Source organism: Rissa tridactyla, chromosome 3 (assembly GCF_028500815.1).
Source record: "Rissa tridactyla isolate bRisTri1 chromosome 3, bRisTri1.patW.cur.20221130, whole genome shotgun sequence".
Classification (NCBI taxonomy): Eukaryota; Metazoa; Chordata; class Aves; order Charadriiformes; family Laridae; genus Rissa; species Rissa tridactyla.
Window position 1 is genome coordinate 53,684,358 of NC_071468.1, and position 20,014 is coordinate 53,704,371.

The 20,014-nt window shown below is 37.5% G+C and overlaps 1 protein-coding gene across 7 annotated transcripts in view; it reads left to right on the plus strand.

Moving 5' to 3' along the window:
* Positions 1-20,014, plus strand: part of UTRN (utrophin) — a 416,848-nt gene that overhangs the window by 158,713 nt on the left and 238,121 nt on the right. For all 7 annotated transcript variants that reach the window (XM_054195259.1, XM_054195260.1, XM_054195261.1 and 4 more), the window contains 9 exons: positions 2,500-2,628; positions 2,760-2,930; positions 3,503-3,652; positions 4,914-5,051; positions 5,508-5,660; positions 12,107-12,298; positions 13,271-13,443; positions 17,616-17,766; positions 19,046-19,221. In XM_054195259.1, coding sequence (XP_054051234.1) covers positions 2,500-2,628; positions 2,760-2,930; positions 3,503-3,652; positions 4,914-5,051; positions 5,508-5,660; positions 12,107-12,298; positions 13,271-13,443; positions 17,616-17,766; positions 19,046-19,221 — 1,433 coding nt within the window. The remainder of the gene's footprint in view (positions 1-2,499; positions 2,629-2,759; positions 2,931-3,502; positions 3,653-4,913; positions 5,052-5,507; positions 5,661-12,106; positions 12,299-13,270; positions 13,444-17,615; positions 17,767-19,045; positions 19,222-20,014) is intronic.

Genomic DNA, 20,014 nt, shown 5'->3' on the forward strand with positions numbered 1-20,014 from the left:
AAGCTTCCATGGTGCCTCATGGTCTTGAAGGAATGCAGAATGGATAGCTGGTTATTCTGTAGATGGAGATGTGAGTTGTGGGGTTATATGCAATGAGGAAGGTGGGAAACTGTTTTGTAAGTGTTTTAGATGTGCTGATAGGCATTTGTACCAGGTGCTTGGTAGTAGTGGCTGTTGCTCAGTGGGTAGAAGAAGAAAATGCACAATCTGGATGTGAGAGTGATGAAACTACGTAAGTATCCCGGGCAGACAGTTAACTTGACCAAGTGGAAATAACCTGCTTAGTTGTAGAGAATAAAACTGTAGGTTTAACTTTTTTTTCCCCCTTTATCTTTCTCCTGGTTTCAGTGCTAGACTCTTTTCTGGGTTCTTAGTTTCCCTAGACTTTGTGGTGTAGTTCCTCTTTTCTATAGAAAATCCAGCATACGCTTAGTGAATACCTTTCACACATCTGTTGTTTTAATCTTTATCATTCCCCTTTTATGTGCCATCACGCTACATTTTTTAATCTTTTGTCCTTATTTACAATTTTTTTCCTTGTACCTCTTCCCTGTTAATGTTTTATCACTTTCTGTCTTGCTACATCAAAAGTGCTCGTAATACAGTTCTTGCTAGGCTAGTGCATAGAAGTAACTTTCTAAACAATCCCGAAAGGGGGCATCTACCACTGCACATAGACTGAGTTATGGGGCATACAAGCATTCATAAAACTGCTAGTGGGTTTACTCATTAACTGGTAGTAGCTGATTCTGCCAGATTAAAATGAGGGGAAAAAACCCACCAGGTTATGGAAGTGTTGTTTGTTTCGTTACAGGTTAGAGCCCAGAAGTTGTATCTTGCATTTTCTATGTAACTTTCTATAAGATCATGAATTTATTAACATAAGTAGAAAACAAAAGGAACTAGCCCAAAAGGATTGGTTTCGATGAGGCTGCTGTATGTGCTGCTCTTCATTCAGCCTGAAAGAAACCTCTGTGCCAGCTCCAGCATGAGCAGAGTGTTTTCATGTCGATAGATTTCCTCGAGACCCAGATGATGGCTGTTTAATGGACAATTGATAACTTCCCAGTGGTGTTCAGCAAAGCACTTGGGACCCTCTGTCAACCTATTGCTCTTTTGGACAGCCCATCGCTGCAAGTGTTTAAGAATATGCCAACTCTGAGTTGAGGCCAACAGTGTCTGTTTGGCTGAGTAAATGGAAGACTGAGCGTATTATACAGCCTAAAGCTACAAATTTTGCTAAATAGACATGAAACGGTCACCATTTGCTAACACCATTAGCATTGATGCTAATATCAGACTGATGTTTTCAGATAGTTAAGGTATTTCTGTGGTGTTTGTCTAGTTATGACAATCCACCTTCAGAAGCCCCTGATATGGGCTGAAATTGTGGAAACTTTAGTGAATACCTGGATGGTGAGCCCTGTGCATCCTACCCAGTGCCTGCTGCCGGTCATACTGTTCATTTTATAATCCAATGATGTCCGTGGTAGGAGCAGTCACATAGTTTACCCTTATTTGTAAATGCTGTGAGGGTGATCTGCAACTAAAAAGCTTCGAAATTGTGTTCAAGTTCAGTGGTGACATTTGTCCTTATGCTGACTTTGTTAGGTTAAATTCGCTCGGTGAAGATACAAATTTTTTGATGTTGACAGTGCAATCATGGGCCTTCTGTCTCCTTCCTCCCCCCCCTTTATTTTGTTAGTCTAAAAGATCAAAGCTTAGCTACCCTGTTTTTGGGTGAGAAGATCTGTGCTTAAGCAGGATGGTACTTCTCCGAATCTGAGAGCTTTGCTTTGTCACACAGAATAACGTGTTGTTTCTGTTTGTGGCACCTAATGTTACAATTTCTGACTACATACGAAAGCAGACCTAATTAACTTCTTTACAATGTGGTGACTTTTCTTAAGATGAAGAAATATTTTAATGCAATCACTAAAATATCAAAACTCGACTATTACAATTTGTAGGTTTTGGTGTAATCCCCTTTCAATTAAAAAAACCACCCAACAACACCAATGGCACATAATGCGTACTGATGTATCTGCAACAACACCAATGGCACATAATGCGTACTGGTGTATCTGATGGTTTGATAATTGAAAAAATCCTGGCTTTTTCAGTCGACTGAGATGATGTGGTCTGGCTGTAATGTTGTAATACACTGTCTATCTTTATTTAGATGGAAAAAACACCTCAGCTATTTCTGTTTCCCTTTCTATGAATTAGGAACAATAATATTGAAGGGTCTTGAATGAAAATTGAATTCTTGTAAATACTTATTGAAGGTGAAAGGTACAATCTAATTTTCAGTGTTCCTTTCCAAGGTGTATCCATAACACTTTATTCCATTGATCACCTTCTTATTCGTAACGGTTTTTTGGAAGGATTTTTTGTTGGTGTGTGTTTTTTTCTTGTGGGGGTGTTTTTGGTTTTTGTGTTGGGTTTTTGTGTGGATTAAGTTTCTCACATTGATACATTTTTTTCATCTTTTTCCAGAATCATCAGAGCCAGCTGGAAATTTTTGATGAAAATGTTGCCCACATAAGTACTTGGTTGTACCAGGCTGAAGCCTTGCTGGATGAGATTGAGAAAAAATCAGCAAGCAAAAAGGAGGAAACTGTTAAGGTAGGAAGTGTCGCTGTCAAGTAATCACTTCTGGATTCTAAATGAAGTGAAGCCAGGTTTGCTGCCTGGATTTTTTTAAAATATTCTTTCCTTTCCTAGGGTAACCATTTGCATTTTCTTTCACTTCTTAGCGCTTAACATCTGAATTAGATGATGTTAGTCTGCGAGTGGATAATGTGCGTGATCAGGCTATCATCCTAATGAATGGTCGAGGGGTGTCATGCCGTGAACTTGTTGAACCCAAACTGGCAGAATTGAACCGTAACTTTGAGAAGGTCTCTCAGCATATCAAAAGTGCCAAGGTGAGGATGAACGAGCCCCAAAACATGCTTGCGGGCCGTGTGACAAAATGATGTACAATAGCTTGAGGGGATAGATCTTTACGTTTTAGAACAGTATGTCTCTGCTTTTGGTTTTCTTTTAAGTGTAGATATTTATATGTGAAAAATCAACAGGCTGATTTTCAGACCAACCGCTTTTTTTACTGGAGTCGCAGATGATGACTTGAGTTGCAAGGGAAAACTTACAAATAACTGTGTGTTATAAAGATTCAGAAAAATTTATATATTGCAGTACATATTTATATAAACTACAGAACAACACCATAAGCTAATGTGACTGGAGGTTTTTTGTTTGTTTTGAGACGAAAATGCTCAGATTGAAGTTTGAAAGTGGAAGCTCGGTAATACCAATCAACACTCTGTCCAGGCTAACTTGATGTTAGATCAAACAACCCTTGCAGTTCTTTTATGCTGATATCTGACGGTCCTACAAACTGGTATACCTGTTCATGGAGAATTGGTTTAAATCATTAAATTGTGTGTGACGGCTCAGGCTAAATTTTCAGCTTGAACAGTTTTATTTTGCTTTGCAGATGCTTGTTGGACAAGAACGACTTCCTGTCATGTCAGAGCCCCGTGAAGTCAGAGTAGCTTTTCCAGACCTGGAAAAATTTGAAAGTGACATCCAGAATATGTTAAGAGTTGTGGAAAAGCATCTGGAGTTGAGTGGGGAAGATGAAAAGGTTTGTGAGCAATGGAAGAATTAAATAACTGACGAACTCCCTTTCTGTTTTGTCCACGTGTTACTTTCCTCCTGACTTTCAGGGGGAATTCTTCTGAGAGAATCTTTAAGACAGAAGTAGAAAATGAAGGGAATTCCTATGCTGTTGGAAACACTGTACCATTTTCCCACACTTTTCCTGTAGCTGCTGCCTCTTGGCTGCTGCCTTGAGAGTAACTCGTGATACATCAGTCTGTATTTTCATCATAGTTTTATATAATTCAGGTAGTAAACTTTGACTTTCATTTATCTTATCCCTTCTACCGAAGGTAGCTGTTTATTAAGGAATCCTTCCTGTAAAAGTAATATGTTGCAAACCTTTTCTTTTTTCTTTCTTCATATCTAACTGCCTGAACTTACATTGAAATGATTACTTAATGCAGCTGAGACTCTTGCTATGTATTTGGCAATTTTGGGCCTCTAATCTATTGCATTGGGTAGATTTTTTTTCACTTTAAATTTAAGCTGGTATGATATATTGAATCACAGTGCATAGGTCTGGTCAGTGTATGTTTTTGAGATGAGGTGCAAATAAGAATGTTGTAATATGGCTCATAGCAAGTCCAAATAAGAACTTGGAACAAAATTTGTCTTTTTCTAGATTCTTATCTAGGCTCTACTATTCACCTGTATAAAAACTGTCATACTTTTGTTTGCATCTTGTCCACAATAGCCTTGTTGGCTACAAAATGGGGTAAAGTCCTGCCAGGCCACCCGATTTGCCTTCGTTTTAAGCACATAAAGTATTACAAACTGAGCTGGAAAGCTAAATATAAGTCTATGGAAAATGGCATTTATACTACAGAAAACAATTTTTAAAAGGCCTCTGTGGAAGGACCTATTAGAGAGCATATGCTTCTCTTTGTGCTGTTTTTAATATATACTATTTTCGTTTTCTTGCTATTCTGCTCTGAGCTTGCTTATTATTGTCAAGGAATGTTTAGAATAGAGCTGAAGTGATAGCATCCTCTTGCTGTGGCTGCCTACTGCTGGCTCACTGAGTGAGCTTCCTGCAGGGTATCTCTTTATGATGGAATGATCAAGTTGGATTTTAGGATTTGGTAGTTGTGGAGGAGAATCTCTGCTTGAATTTGTTTGGCTCACATTTGAGTAATAAAACAACAGTTGGGTTCCATTACTGTTAATATCTGAGCAGGTAATAAATTCATTTTGGAAATCATAGCTGAGCTTTCTGTAGATAATACAGACTTGTGTAATTTTAGGTGGACCAAGAAAGAGCTCAGATTGAAGAAGTTTTACAGAGAGGAGGGCAGTTGTTACAGCAGCCTATGGAGGACCATAAGAGAGAGAAGATCCGCATTCAGCTGTTACTTCTGCAGAAAAAGTACAACAGTGTGCAGGTATGATTATAATAGTTACTATAGCTAAAGCTCATTTATGCAGTCTTCCCTTTGGTATCCCACTTAGAACCTGGTTAAGACTTTTTAACTATACTTACAGCTATTCATGGAGTTCTCAGCTGCAGAGGTTTATGTGAATATGAGTCTGCTCCTGAATTCCTCTTGCTTCCTGTAAGAGGATATTATCAGCAATTGCAGACTCTAGTATGTTGTGGTGCTTTCATACGCATGTCATATTAAAAATGTTTTTGTGTATAACAAAGGGGATCTATATTCTTATACTCCTTTAACTCACCTTCAGGCCAGCTGTGATTACCTTTCTGTGCAGATAAATAGAATATAGCTATTTAAAAAATAAACGGCTACCTCAAGTATTTTTGTTTTTCAAATAACACCTATCCTGTTTGTTACTTCCCTTTTCTTATACCATATTTTCCTAATACCTTGGATTTGTAGGAGTGCAGGTCATTTCAAAGGAGGCAGGTGATGGAACTCACTCCAGTGTTTTCCCAGTATAAGAAGGAACACGACAGTTTAATGAAGTGGCTGGATGAGGCTGAGCACCGTCTGTCAGGGCCGCAAGGTGTGGAAGAGGAACAAAAACTACAGGTAAAAGAGACTTTTGTTTTGTTTTTCTTAGATCAAACAGAGTGAAGGTCATGTATGAGCTTTAGAGAATCATATATTAGGGTTTTACGGCTGTTCTTTTGACACATTCTTGGAAAGAAGCGTGAAAACAAAATGACAGCATTCATTTTTCATTAGGAAATTATCTGCATACACTAGTTTGAGATTTCTACATAGTCATTATAGGTCCAAAATATCCCAGCCATCAGGCCCAAGTCTTAGAGTCTGATCTGGGCAGTATGGTTGAATCAGGACAGTTTCTCTTGCCAGTCTTGCTCACGGGGATTAGACTTACCTCTTTTTGATACCCTGGCTCAAACAGCCTGATTCAATGTCTGGTTGGTGCAGGTATGATAAAAGCCTTGTCAGGCTTAAACTCAGTGCCTGTGCATCCTGTGGTTGTGATATTGTAACTACGCGGCCTTTCACTGCCTCAAGTGCTTAGGCACTGATAACTACCCTCATGTGATTGATATTACTTTACACAATGAAGATTAATAAAAATGACAAAGGTTGAAGTATTTCTGATGAGAAGAGTTATGCGTGATAATGTGTATGTGCGGGTCTTGACAAATAATTTCACAACTGATTTAATAGGATGGCAGAGTCTGATAAAATTTACTGCCCAGAAAGCTGTATGTCTTAATTGTTGAGGGTACAGATACTTTTTTGTTACGGTGTGGTTTGGTGGTTGGGTTTTTTTTTTTAAATTTTATTTCTCCTCTTCATCCTTCAAAATACTTTGACTGCATGGTAATTACATTAATATTTTAGGCAATAACAGTGAGGAACCTTGTGAAGCAGTAAGTAATTTCTCGACCAAGCTTGGGGGCTAAGCAATCTGTCAAGTACTTCTCAGTTTCTGCGTATGAAGGTTCATAATTAAAACCAATCAATCTCTTTTTGACTGCTCTGTAAGTCTTTAACCCAGCACCAATTAACTTGGAGGCAGGCATAAAATGCTCTGGTTCCCTGTGAGTCTCACACCACAAAATCATAATGTGTGGTGCTCTTCATTCACAGCTGTAGTGCTATGTGGCTTCAGCTGCCTACGATAGCTGTAGACCTATGCCATATGGTCTGCTCTCCTTGGTGATGCTGGCTATTCAGTACCAGCTAAGAAAGTAGACTTTTTAAATCTGCTTGTCTTTAGAGAAACTTCTTCAAATTATAAAGCTCCCATGCAGAGCTGGGCAGCGAAGATGGCCCCAGGATCTGTTTAACTGTCCGACATCTGACCGCTCCATTGACTCCCCAGCGGTCACTCCTCGTGTAGTGTGGTACTTGCACATGAGCTCTTTGGGACCTGACTGATGCCAGGGCATTTATTTAAAGGAAATGGGGATCCATACACATTTAAAGTAAACCAGCATGATTCAGCTGTTCTGTTTGACCATCAGCTGCTTTGAGTGAATCTATTACTGGATTGAAAAGGGAAAGAGCCATCCACCTGGATGGTTCTTTGCTAAAGGGAGCAGTCCAATTGTGCCACAGACTGGTCTTCTGTGTCACTGTGGTCATGCTGCAGGTTGACTGATCTTCTTTAAGGAAGATCCTTTCCTTTGCCTCCTATAAAGCCTTTTACTTTAGGCATATACTACAGCTAATCCCTAGCACTACTGGATCCATTCCTGGATTACTGCATCTTGGTATCTAGACACTGAATGCAGAATATCATGTAAATATGGATTACCATAGCAATTGCAGTAGACTATTGATGGAGAAATGTTATCTTTGCTCAGAATTAGTTAAGCTGCGTAAAAATATCCTTATACTTCCAGATATAGTTTCTAGTCTGGCTGAGTCAGCTAGACTTTTGGAAAAGGACCACAGCAGTTTTCATTACTGCTGCGAAACTCGGAAACTGCTGCTTCTGCTTCATGTGCCTGTGCCTCTAGCTTTCTGATATTTGAGTGATAAGCCAGCCTGTCTCAGGTGACCTTATTTTACTTTCATGGCTTGTTCTTTTACCTGCTTTGCTAATTTTTGAACACCAAAAATGGTATGGGACCATACCATTTCTGAAGGGACAAATAGCGTTCCCAAATATCCATTATTTTAGCTTAACACAGTTGCTCCAGAATTTTCTTCAAGCCACCAGACTTGACTTACCCTCCGCACCAGGGAGGACCCTAATGCTAAAATTCTGCAACAGAAACTGCCTCTCCCCAGTTGTTACCATCTGTTCTGTGCTTGAACGCTCTCCCTCCCCTTTCTTTTAGTCAGTGGCGATGTCTGATGAAGTTGAGGAAAGGGAAACCCTGGATGCATCCATGGGGTCCCTAGACTGCCAAATATCAAATTGCAGTGCTTTTTGCTTGTCTCAACTCAGGACTGAGAAGCATTAACCATGAATTCTTGACCCAGTGGTGTGCGGCTGGCTCAAATCCTCACTTTGATGTAAGGAAGGTGTAGTGAGCAGAGAAGTAGAAACTAGTGATTGAAATGAGCAAACAGGGAGGGAAATAAAGATTTCATCCACCAAGCTGGGGAGGAGACTTCAATTAAGTTTTTATGTAATACATTACTATTGTTTTTGTAAGTGAGAGTGGAGGAGAGGACTGACTTATGGTGCTTGAAGGTCATATATATTTATATATTGATTTCCTGGAAGTAGCTGGAGCATAAATATTCCTCCTTATGTATGCTTCTAAGGATTATGGAGCCAAGTGTCTCTGAAATATTGGTAACCCTTCTGCATAGCAGGTACTTCTGAATAACCCTTGTTTTACCACAAATCTGTTAGCTAGAAAAGCATGCGTTGGAAGTTTGTATCTCCTTGAGTTCCTTCTTTTCTAACTTTGCTTTAGTATTTATTTAAATTGCGCTATTCTGACTTGGCTTGGATTGAGGGAAAGGGAAAAATTAAACCTTAAAGTGCAGAGGTAATTAGTTCACTAAAGTTCCTGAGAGATTTTTACAGGTTTTAGAAAACTGTTTTGAAGTGAAAATGATAATTTTGCAGATGGTAAGTGAATTTGCTGTTGCAGGCACAGAGCAGCTTTTCCTATAAACGGAAACACAGACACCATCTTGAAGGCTCTTGAAGTATTATTCCTGTAATAAAAAAAAAAATGTTTGTTTGCCTATTGTGCTTTTTACAGCGAAAGTTCTGGGTTACTTAAATATGAACCATTAGCTACATCGCCCCCATATATGTTGTTTACTGACTGCATTAATTAACCCAGAAGAACAAATACAATGGGCCTGAGATTTTAGCTTTTCCTAGAAAACCGGCTATGAGATATTTTGAGTATGAGAGAGAAGGGGCAAGGAATGGTTAAAAAGTGAGCGTATTTATTTGTAAAGATGATAATCATGTGTGGTGATCTGAGATTAGACTGGGTAAACGCTTTTCGTTAAAATGATTGTGTAGTTTAACATTCACAGTAAGTTATTTAATTTTATGTCAATTCCTTGAGCAATATTTTCCAAAATCCACTTGGAAGCAAGTCAGAGTATCTCCTTGAGTCGAATCTTTGGTAGATTTTGTTTCAAAATACACATAAGTGTAACAGGGGAAGAAAATCTGAAAACAAAATCTAAATTGCAGGTGAAACTAGATGCTAAGTGTAGGAGGAAACAAATTTTTATTTGACCACTGAATTAAAATTAATTTATCAGCTCTCATTGAGAAGGTTTTTTATAGAATGTACACTAGTAACCAAGTATTCCCTTTTTTCTCCCAGTCCTACATTCTTCCTAGTATTCAAAGAGAGACCAAATTTAATAAACATGCTCTGTCACCACTGAAATTAAAGTAGAAAAGGGCTATGAAGTCATCCAGTCAGATCTCCTCCTAAATAACCTTTGATTAACTTTTTATTTGTAGATGCTTAAGAAAAGAGTTTGCTTGCCTGTTTTTTTCTTTTTTCTTTCATTAAAAAAAAAAAAAAAAAAAACAAACCACAAAAACCCCATAAAACCCAGCTTCTGTGACATTTAGGTGTTTGACTTGCGTGAGACAGTTACGTCAAACTTCTGCCTTTCCCTTTTTTAGTACATTATGCTGCATTTTAGAAGCTGCCAGACTGCAATGCAAGGTAGAGAACAGCTGAACAATTAAAACTCAGCTATAGTAAAGCACTAATGTGTTCGTAATGCTTACATCTGTTCACCTTTAAGAAGGAGGGTTGTGAAAGGAGGAAACATCGTCTCAGTGATGGGAGGCAGCTGAAGCAGATTAGTGATGAGGTGTACTCTGCAGGAACAGTACCAGGAGTAATTCACTACTTTGCAGAAGAGCAGCAACTTGTCCCAGGGTGGTGTTACTGGGGACGCAGAAAGTTTTGGTGTGTGTCAGTGTTGGCAACAAGTGGAAAACAAGTTTGCTGCATGCCAACAGATGCTATTTTAAATCTTGTGCAAGATTTTTCTAATAGGAGATAAAGCAATATGTGTGAAGTAGATAGATAATAAAGTCCAGTGACCTATTCGTTTGGATGAAGTCTAGATTCTGGACTGTTGCCTATGTGAGAATGGGACTTGTGGGATGATGGAGAGTTAGAGAAAACACCTTGTGAAGATGTTGCAGGCGTCTGTGCTGCAGCAGGCATCCTGGTGTTTGTTCAAACCCAGGCTTATTCCACATTACTGGGGGAGAGATACGTTGAGTTGCACAAGCTTTGTCTGATCTATTTGGAGCTGGGGCCTCTCCTTCCACAGGAAATCATACCACTGTTGAAGCCTTGGGCTTTTGCTCCAAATTTCAGTGATGGAAGCTGACAAAATATATACAGCGCCTCAAGAAAACGCGCTTGGGGAACATCAGGGACCAGGATGCTGGATTTGTAACTAAAGCATATGGAGTAGTTTATGGTTTTTACTGCAGTGCTTACTTGCTGCACTGTTACTGAATCAAAAGCAATGCTGAATATTTTATGATGCTTATCTGTAATAATTGTTTTCAGTAGGCTCAATGTATGCTTATGTGCCTGTACATCCTACTACTTTTGTGTGCAATGAATGACTGAAAGCATACCATGTTTGGTATGTGAAGGTGGTGAAGGTCTTGTGGAAGTACAACGGTGTCCCCAGTTTCAATACAGGGATGATTGTCTCCTTAATAAAATAACACAAAAACCCCCAAACCAACACAAAACAAATAAAATCCTTAGGACCATTCAGTGCATGAGAAGAAATCCTGAATGGTGAATACAAGAACATATATTTTCTGCTGAGGTCCTTTTTTCTTTTGAACTACACATGTTGCATATGTTAGATTCCAGTTAATTTGAGTGACATACTTGAAATGCTCCAGAAACATGTGGAGGAGGAAGATACAGCCAGGTGTTTGCAAACAACTCTGTTAGTGGGGATTAATATTTTACTGGTTGTCAGCTGTGCTAGCAATTTGCATGTGTGCATGCAGCCCAGACTAACTGCAAAGTAAATTTCACTAGCTGAAATTCCTGTGAACATACATTTATTCTTCAGTCTCTTAAGTGTATTCTTAGCTGCTAGTAAATCATACAGTCGAGCACCTCTGTCTGTGTCTTACTTGACACAAATTCACTGAGTACAGGATGGTGGCTTAGAATTTGCTTGAATTCTTCAGTATTTGGAGGTGGGTTTACTTTTTCATTCTGATTTTAAAGAACCAGTCTGTTTTCAGAGATGGTAACAGAATCCTGTTGGACAAGAAACCTTTTCAGCAAAAAACTGCTTTCAGTCTTTGGAGTATCTGGTTCCCCTGGCTTTGCTACCTTTGCCAGGCAGGGCAGAGTATAGCATCTTGCAGCTGGCATCCTAATGCTTCAGATCCAGGCCATCATTTATAATCCAAGAAAAAGCTGCATTAAATTACTGTTCTTGCTTTCTTATCTGCTAACATGGTACTTGGCTAGATAGCCTGGTCTTACAGCCAGAGCAGACAGCAATTGCCAAGCTCTTGAGGAGTTCATGTCTCATATTACTGCAAAAAGCATATTGTGGTACCAGTAGAGCACTAACTTATTTAAAAAAAGGTTGGGAAATGTGACTGCTTATTGAAAAGACTGTGGAGAGAAAATACAGTCTGTTTCAGTAAATTGGTAACTTCTGGGAGTCCTTGGTGATGAAGGAAGCAGACAGTGGATTGACATCACAACTAGATACAGGCTTGATCAAGAAGTGCAATTTCTGGGCACAGTAGGGATCAAGGTGAGAGAAACAGCAGTTCCCTTCCCACTCCCCAGAGTTTTAATAAAGAATAATTCAGGATCATTCTGAAGCATGATGTCTAGTGTTTTCTAACATTTTTTATAAATATAGAAACAGTTCTCTGCAGAACTTGCAGCTTTCTGAATTTATGTAACTTTGCGAGAAAGGCCTTTGTTTTGTTTTTTAATGTAGAAATGTACTTATTCTGAATATAGTCTACTGATTTAGGATTTTTTTCAGAAAATTGCTTGTTCTTTGAAATATAAAATGACCTTCCATGTTTTTAGGCAATCCCTGTCCAGCAGAGGTTAAAAGGCCACTTTGCCACAGGGGTTAGGACCTTGCCTTTTTCAGCTGAGTACTTGGTTGAAGTCAACAAAGTCTTGCTGGCTATGGCTGATGTTGAACTGCTGCTGAATGCACCAGAGCTAAATACTGGCATCTATGAGGATTTTTCAACTCAGGAAGATGCACTGAAGGTACTGCATGTCTAAGTATTATATTCAGAGGGAAGAAGGGAATAGCAGAAGAAAAAAGACCACCTTAGCAACTGTATAGCTGTATTGTATTTTTGCTCAGTGTGCACTGGATCAATATGCGCTGAGAAATAATGAGACAGTTCTGTGACTCTTCTGTTTAGTTGATGAGATTCTCTTGTCCCTGTTTACTCTGCTTCTGTGGTCCCTTAAGTACAATTAGAAGCGTTTATGTTAAGATGGGTTTAAAAAACTTAGTTTTGGTGCAGGTCTCTCACCTGATTTTGAAATTTTGGTATATTCTAAGGATGTATTCAGAAGAAGCAAATAACAGACCATAGAATTTTTAGAAGTATTACTGTTTTAAATTAAAAAAAAGACAAGTAAATTCCACTGTTTGCATGGACTGTTTGTTCTCTGAATACCAAGGCAGTCTTACAACAGCATCTGGTTTAAAGGTATTTTCACATCATAGTTCAACCATATTTGAGATAGATTGCTTTAACTTTGTTGTTTAAATCTAAAGCTTTTATGTAGCTTATGGTTTTGCAGTTCTGTGTGTATGGGAGGTTACCTGAAGCATAATAAAGTCACGTTTTGTTGGCTTATTTTTTACATGAGGAAGGAATATGTACAGTGTCTTCATGACACAGGTCAGATTTGTTTAATAATGAAGGTACTGCTGTTTTGAGAAGTATGGTGTGCCCCTTTCCCTCAGGAACAGACTGGATATATAAAATAATTCATCGTCATCATAAAAAAAAAAAGAAGAACATATGCTTAAAAAGGTGTGATGGACTAATCAGTTGGTAAAACTGATTTAATCTGTAAACTGCTGATGCTGATGGTTGTGATCTTATTGTAGATACTGATTTTTGGAATGGTATTTTGAAGAGATTACTTTTTGGTCCTTTTTTTAAAATTTCCTGCTGATGTTGACTTTACTAATGGTTTGTGTCATTACTATCCTTGTAGAACATAAAAGATATTTTGGATAAACTTGGGGATCAAATTGCAGTCATACATGAGAAGCAGCCTGATGTTATATTAGAAGCATCTGGACCTGAGGCAATACAAATAGGAGATGCTTTAACCCAGTTGAACGCGGAATGGGACAGGATTAATAGAATGTACAATGATCGTAAGTGGTAAGTCAAGCATGTTTGGTTTCTGTGAGCATGCGGTAAATATTTTATGTACTTGAATAGAAGCGTTTTACAAATGTATCCTAATGATGAAGATAAAAAATGTGGGAGTAATCAGCTTTAGTATGTTAGAATTACACAATAATTGCCAGAATTATTGAACATTGAAACAGTTTGGGTGCTTTTATGAAGCTGATTGTTTTTACTTTATAAAATAAATATTTGTTTATAAACCATAAAATTTTTGCTTTGTCAAAGTATTGCAAAGCAAAGTTGTAGAAGAAAAATATTGAGTAGGACATCTTTTAACAAAGAATTCAAGGCTGCTTTTGAAGGAGGCAAGAAGTTTGAAAGGATGCTGTCTTTAAAATACAGCACCTACAGTAGTTGCCAATAATCTTTTTAAGTAATTGAAGATGAGAGATGACCATACTAGAAAATTTTGTGGTTGAGAGAGAATAAGACAATATTGAAATCAGTGCTTAAGAAAAATGTATTTCCTATTTCCTTTCCACAAATATCAAATAGCTGTAATTTTACTTATGCCAAAGAAGTAGAATAAAAAAAAAAAGTTAAACTAAGCTTTGATTTCTTCCCACTTATTATCTGAATCAACTTTAAATGTTTAAAAACAAACTCAGTACCACTTAGTCAAACTTGGAAGGGTAAGAAAGGCATTTTTAGTTGGAATTGGTGAAAATATGAAAGTATGTGTTCAGAAAGGTACTTATACTGCAAACAGTAGTAGGCACTGAGATTGCGGCTGTGCAAAAAAACCTTAATGACTGAAAATGATTTTATGCAACTTAAATGCAAAGGCTCACACTAGTTAATTTGCTTTTACAGTATTTACTTTTTAATGGTGATATAAGGTAATGGTTAATGCAGAAGTTCTGTAGAGCCATAAAGTAATGGCTAGCCATGTTCACTTACTTTGTAGCACCAGAAATCTGACATAAAACACACTTGGTAGCGTATTTTGGAGAGATGTCTTTAGGAAGAGTGTGTATTACATAAGCTGATGTTTTCAACTCTTTCTCATAGCAGTGGTGTATGTGTACGAATATAAAAATTGGTCAGTGCTATTGTCTAAGCATAGATTTCCAGAAATTCTGGGCCACCGGATCAGTGAAGCATCAAATGTCTGATAACACAGCAGGCACTGTTGTTTCAGTGGTTTTTAATTTGAAAAAAAAAAAAAAAGAAAAAAAAGTGGTGCCAGCTAGGTACCACTTTCTGTGCTCTTGCTGTCTGCCTGTCATCACTTGCTTTATTTGGAGACAACTGCTCTGGAATCTGATGCCCATCTGTATTTATATGGCTGCAGCTATTGTGTCTTCATAGGTATGACACGCACTAAGCTTTAGTTATGCCTTTTTTCCCCCTGTAACTCAATTGAAAAGCTTTAACTAATATCATCCTTTTGTAACTATGAGTACAATTTCATTTACTACTTAAATTTGATTTCATCAAATAGCCAGGGTGAACCAGAAACCTAGTCTTCCCATTGAAAAAGATAAGTGTATCAAAGAGCAAGCTGACTGTTTATGATTAACTGGCAAAATGCAACAGATTCCCTCCTCAAATGGTTCACCAAATACAAATTAATCTTGAACTTCATAACGTTTGCAAAGCTCTGACTCTTCTATGAGAATAATATTGGGTGCAATTTTCATACAAAAAGGACTACTGGACTAGCAATTTAAGCAAAATAGTATGTAGCTTCCTGAATATATTAAGTGCTGCAATTTTAATATTAATTTGATTTGACTTAATATTAATTTGATTAATGAAGACAATATTAGTATCAATATTAAAATGCTGTATTTTGTCATGAGTATTTTTATACCCTTTCTGTTTCTACGAAGAATTTTTAACCAAGTTTATTCTTGCTTTTTCTAGTATTCCCCTAAGTATAAGCAAGAAGGTTAGAAGACCTTCTCTCTTTAATAATCTTTGACTTTTTTCTATTGTGGATTGGGTGGAGATTTTGACAGAATTAGGAGAAACAGGATATGAAGTCTGTGGCAAAAGATTGATTTAGTTTTCAGAGGTAGTAATGATTTTGTGATTGAGTGCCAGCTAAGTAGTTAAACCTTTGATAAAAACTCTAATGTAGGCAAGCACAGGTTGAATGAGAAGCTTTGCTAAGTACAGTTTAAGTGTTCAACTAAATGCAGTTGACTTCAGTTTGACTTGAACATGTGTGTAAAGTAAAACAGGCATGTGTTTTGTGTGTGCATGGGCTTAATGCTGCTTTGAGCTGTTTGTAACACTGCTGGTTTGCCAATTCTGCTCTTTCTGCCATGGACTCCCCCCAGTGCTAAAAGTGTTGATGTCTTGGGAATGAGCTGTGGTTTGGAAGCAAGTGGATTCCTGCGGAGGAGGGAAGAAGTAGCCAAGTCTCGGTGAGAGGACTTTGGTCCTTTCATCTCTCAGATGAGGCAGTCTGTAGTGAAACAGCAACAAGTGCATTGCGCTCCAAACTGGAGTGAAACTCGGTCTCATCGCCCAAAATACTGACGGAACCGTAGGCTCACAACAGAAAAGTTAAAACAGAAGTTAAACCTTTGTATCTCAGAGCATTCTCCTCCAAAGTTCTAAAATTCTGGATTCTGAAAAAGTCATGTGTTCAAAACTCCCCCAAAAACTTTCACTTTGGAGGAAGCCAATAAAATATTCCTTTAAGCTATTTTAAGTGCTTAGAATATCTCTTCTCATTAAATGTGGAATGAGATGCTATCATGAGACAATTTGTTCAGTTAGACTAAAATGTACCTGAGAAATAAAAGGAGATTGAGATTTGGGGTCAATCTACGGATTCATCTAGTGTATTGAATCGAGATACATGCAGGAAACTGAAATGGTAGAACTAGGAGGTAAGGTCAGAAAAATTTAAGTAGAGATTTTTTTAAGGCTTTCTTCTTTATTGAGATTGGCCCACATAAAGAATAACAAAAAAGCCCTGTATGTGCCAAGAAATATGGCTGTCTTGATAAAAATGAGATAACGTTTTGATGAAAATAATCTCACTAGAAACTCTGAGATTTGTTGAATTTAATTAGTGAAGAAAATAGATGCAATGGTAGCTCTTTAAAGTTTGGTTTCGCATATCTTTGATGTTATGCTGCTAATTTCAGATTGCATCTGTATATATGCAGTAACCCTGGAGCCTTTGCTATTGGAATTGTTTAAGACAAAAATAATGGTCTGCAGATGAGATCTTTCCTCTGTCCTATTAGAGGGTCTTCTGATTAGCAGGAGACTTGGCTTCCTATGTCTTTAAAGAAGGCTATTTTATTAGTTTGGAATGGGATACTATTCAGTCCATTGGCATTGATGTAGATTTCATGTTGTTTGTCTTAAGTCCTGTGTCTTTTGAGACATCTGACCTATTTGCTTTATAATGCTAACTTAGAGTTAGCAATCAACAAATAGAAAGCAAGCCCCTCTCTCTATGACTTTCTGACGTGGTTTTCTTCTTTAACATTCATGGGCTCTTTGTGTCAGTTTGTGAACATAGTAGAACTCTCATTTTAGTTAAAAACAACCTTCTGACTGTGATAATTCAGCCTGTTCCATACTAGAAAATGTTGCCCTTCAAGTTAAGCTACGCTTTAATTTGAGTCTGCAAAGGTGATAATAATAATGAAATGCCTGGTGAATTATTGTGTGATTAAATTGTGTAAGACCTACTTATGCAGGCCCACTGGTAATACAATCAGTCCTATATAATCAAAATCACCTTCACTTATTAAATTCCAGGCACCGGCACCCCATGGTTCATGAATTTAAAAAAAAAAATAAAAAACCGAGCAATTAATCATATTTCATGTTCCACACTGTCTGATATCTGAACCATTTTATAATAAAGAAAAAAAGGGTTCTGCAGATTAATTTGATGCAGCTAATCAATCTTTATTTTTTAAGTGATAGAAATAAAAGTTTGCTTAGGACGGCCCTTTTTTTCCTTCAGCTGGAAGTTAACAAACAGTCTGTGCTGATGGCTTTTACCAGCTGCTACTATGTCAGGAAGCTGTCGGTAACTAGGACTTGGTTAACCAGGCTGTGCGCTAGCCTTTCTGTTTTGCAAGGGAAGTTTCCACTCACTGGAGTAGGAATCACAGCCTTTTCACCAAAACAGTTTGGATAATTTCTCAATGCTTTGTTTTCAGTTGCTTTGATAGAGCGATTGAGGTGTGGAGGCAGTTCCACTGTGATCTCAATGACCTCTCTCACTGGATAACGGAAGCTGAAGTGTTATTAGCCGATGCCCGTGGTCCAGATGGCAGCCTGGAGCTGCAGACAGCTGGGCTGCATCAGCAGGTATGTATGATTTATGTAGAAAATGAGCAAGCTGGAAAAAGTTGAGATTTTTGTCTAAAATTCTAGTTTTCTATATAGATATAGAGAATTGCAGGGAAGATTCCACTTCTGCTTGTAGTATGGGATTTTATGATGACTCTTAGTGTGGATGGGTTTGAGAGAATTTGATAATTGAAATGTTGGCGTAATTTTTGTTGTTTTATAAGTTTTGTTACAGCTTTAAAAATACATTAATTGGTTAAGAAATCCAGTATATTACTTCGCTTACTTTCAACTCATAATTAAAAAAATGGACCCCAACAATGGTCAACTCTAACTTAGAAAATTATTTTTTTAAACTAATGACTGTGCAAGATCCTGCTTTGTGTAAGCAATCTAGGAGAAGAGAAGATTCCAATTACAGATGTCTTAGGTTTGATTGTTTTGGGCTTCAGTTCTGGAATTTAATTCCCTAATGTCTTTCTAGCTCATCATTACGGAAGAACAGACATTTCTGTTTAGCTAAACTGCTTTACTTCCTTTTAAATAAGGAGGAGAAAACATAACTTTAAGGATCAGAATTTTTTTCTTTTCTTTTGGGGATAATGGTTGTCCAGGATTTAGGTTCTACCTAACATACAGTTTGTATTTTATCCCTGTTGCAGCTTGGAGTTTTCTTCTAGGGCATTTCCCTTCTCTTTCTTGAATCATCTTATTCCTGATCTAGTTGCAAAGAAATTTTTACTAACAATGTAAGGTTTTTGTAGTGGTTAGGGACATTTGAAGGTTTGATCCTGACATCTTCTGAATTCCTTTAGTTTCATGGATTTTTCTGTGATGTCTGGGGACCATGGCAGCACAGCCATAATGATCCTAGCTAATACTATTACGTTACAGAAATAGTCGGGTGCGTAGGTTATGAAAAGAGCTGGTTTAAAAAAAAAGTCATACCATCTGTTAGCACTACTAGAAAGTGCTATACATTAAGAAGAATGGAATCAAACGTGAGTGTGGATTCTAGTGCTGACGGTTTAAATGAATTCTTGTGGTCCTAAGTAGTATTCGGCAGCCTATTCTGTATCATTATCTTTTTATGACACTCATTAGAAAATTGAACTAGATTCAACAACAGACTCTTAATAACTTAAATCAACAGCATCCAATTTTAAGTAAGATGGTTTAAGTGCCCCTTTTAGTAAAATAATATATACCCAGGATTCATCCTGCACATTATAAGCCACAGATGAAAGTCACTTTAGGTCAGTAATAAAATTCTGTGTCGCTTTTATGTTTCTGACAGGAACTTGAAGAGGGAGTCAGCAGCCATCAGACCAGTGTTTCAGCATTGAACAGAACTGGGGAAGGGATCATACAGAAACTGTCTGCTACAGATGGGAGCTTCCTGCAGGAGAAGCTGGCAGGATTGAATAGACGCTGGAAAGCAATCACCGCCGAGGTCATGGATAGAAAACAGAGGTAATAAGTTAATCAGAAATTTGGATGTCTGACCAGATGTGATGAAGAGAATCTCATTTAGAAGACTCTGGGAGAGATAGTGCTTTCTATTGCACGCTGTCATTAATCTGAATTTTACTGACATTCAGACCTCTGTTTTGAACTGTCTTCTAGAACCAATTTCTCATAAATGCACTTGCAATTGACTGCTTAGTGAGTCTGTGCTTAACAAAACCCACCAAATGACAACGACAAAACTTCCTTTCTTACAATTTTCTTTTGTCTTTAAAATAATTTCATTGCTAAGCCAGACTTTTTTAGGAAGGAATACCCAGCTACTTTCTCTGGCTGAAGCTGAACTGTAAGTACATTACCTTGATTTCCGTTTTTTCATTGTCAAAGATACACTAATTGAAACACTTGTATTGTTCTTAAATTTCCACAATACTATAACATTAGATCTTTAAGTCTGGGCTTGCAATGATTTAATCTATCTGATTAGGTATTTTCTGAACGAAATGACAATCCATTTTGAAATAGCCTTTAATTTATTTTAAAAGATCAAAGAGCAAGGTTGTCTGAAATTAAATATACAATTTTTCACCATATCTGGGAAAATAAGGTCTTCCCTATGTTCTTTCTTGTTAAAAAAGGTATGAGGATAAATCCCTGAAATGAATAGTTATTTTTGGAGGCTATATTTATATCATTATACCTTTTTAACATCTCCTGATACCTTTAGAAATGTAATAAGATTTTTCTTAGTTACTTAGTTTGAGGATTTCCATTAAAACTTTGTGTGGTTTATGGAATT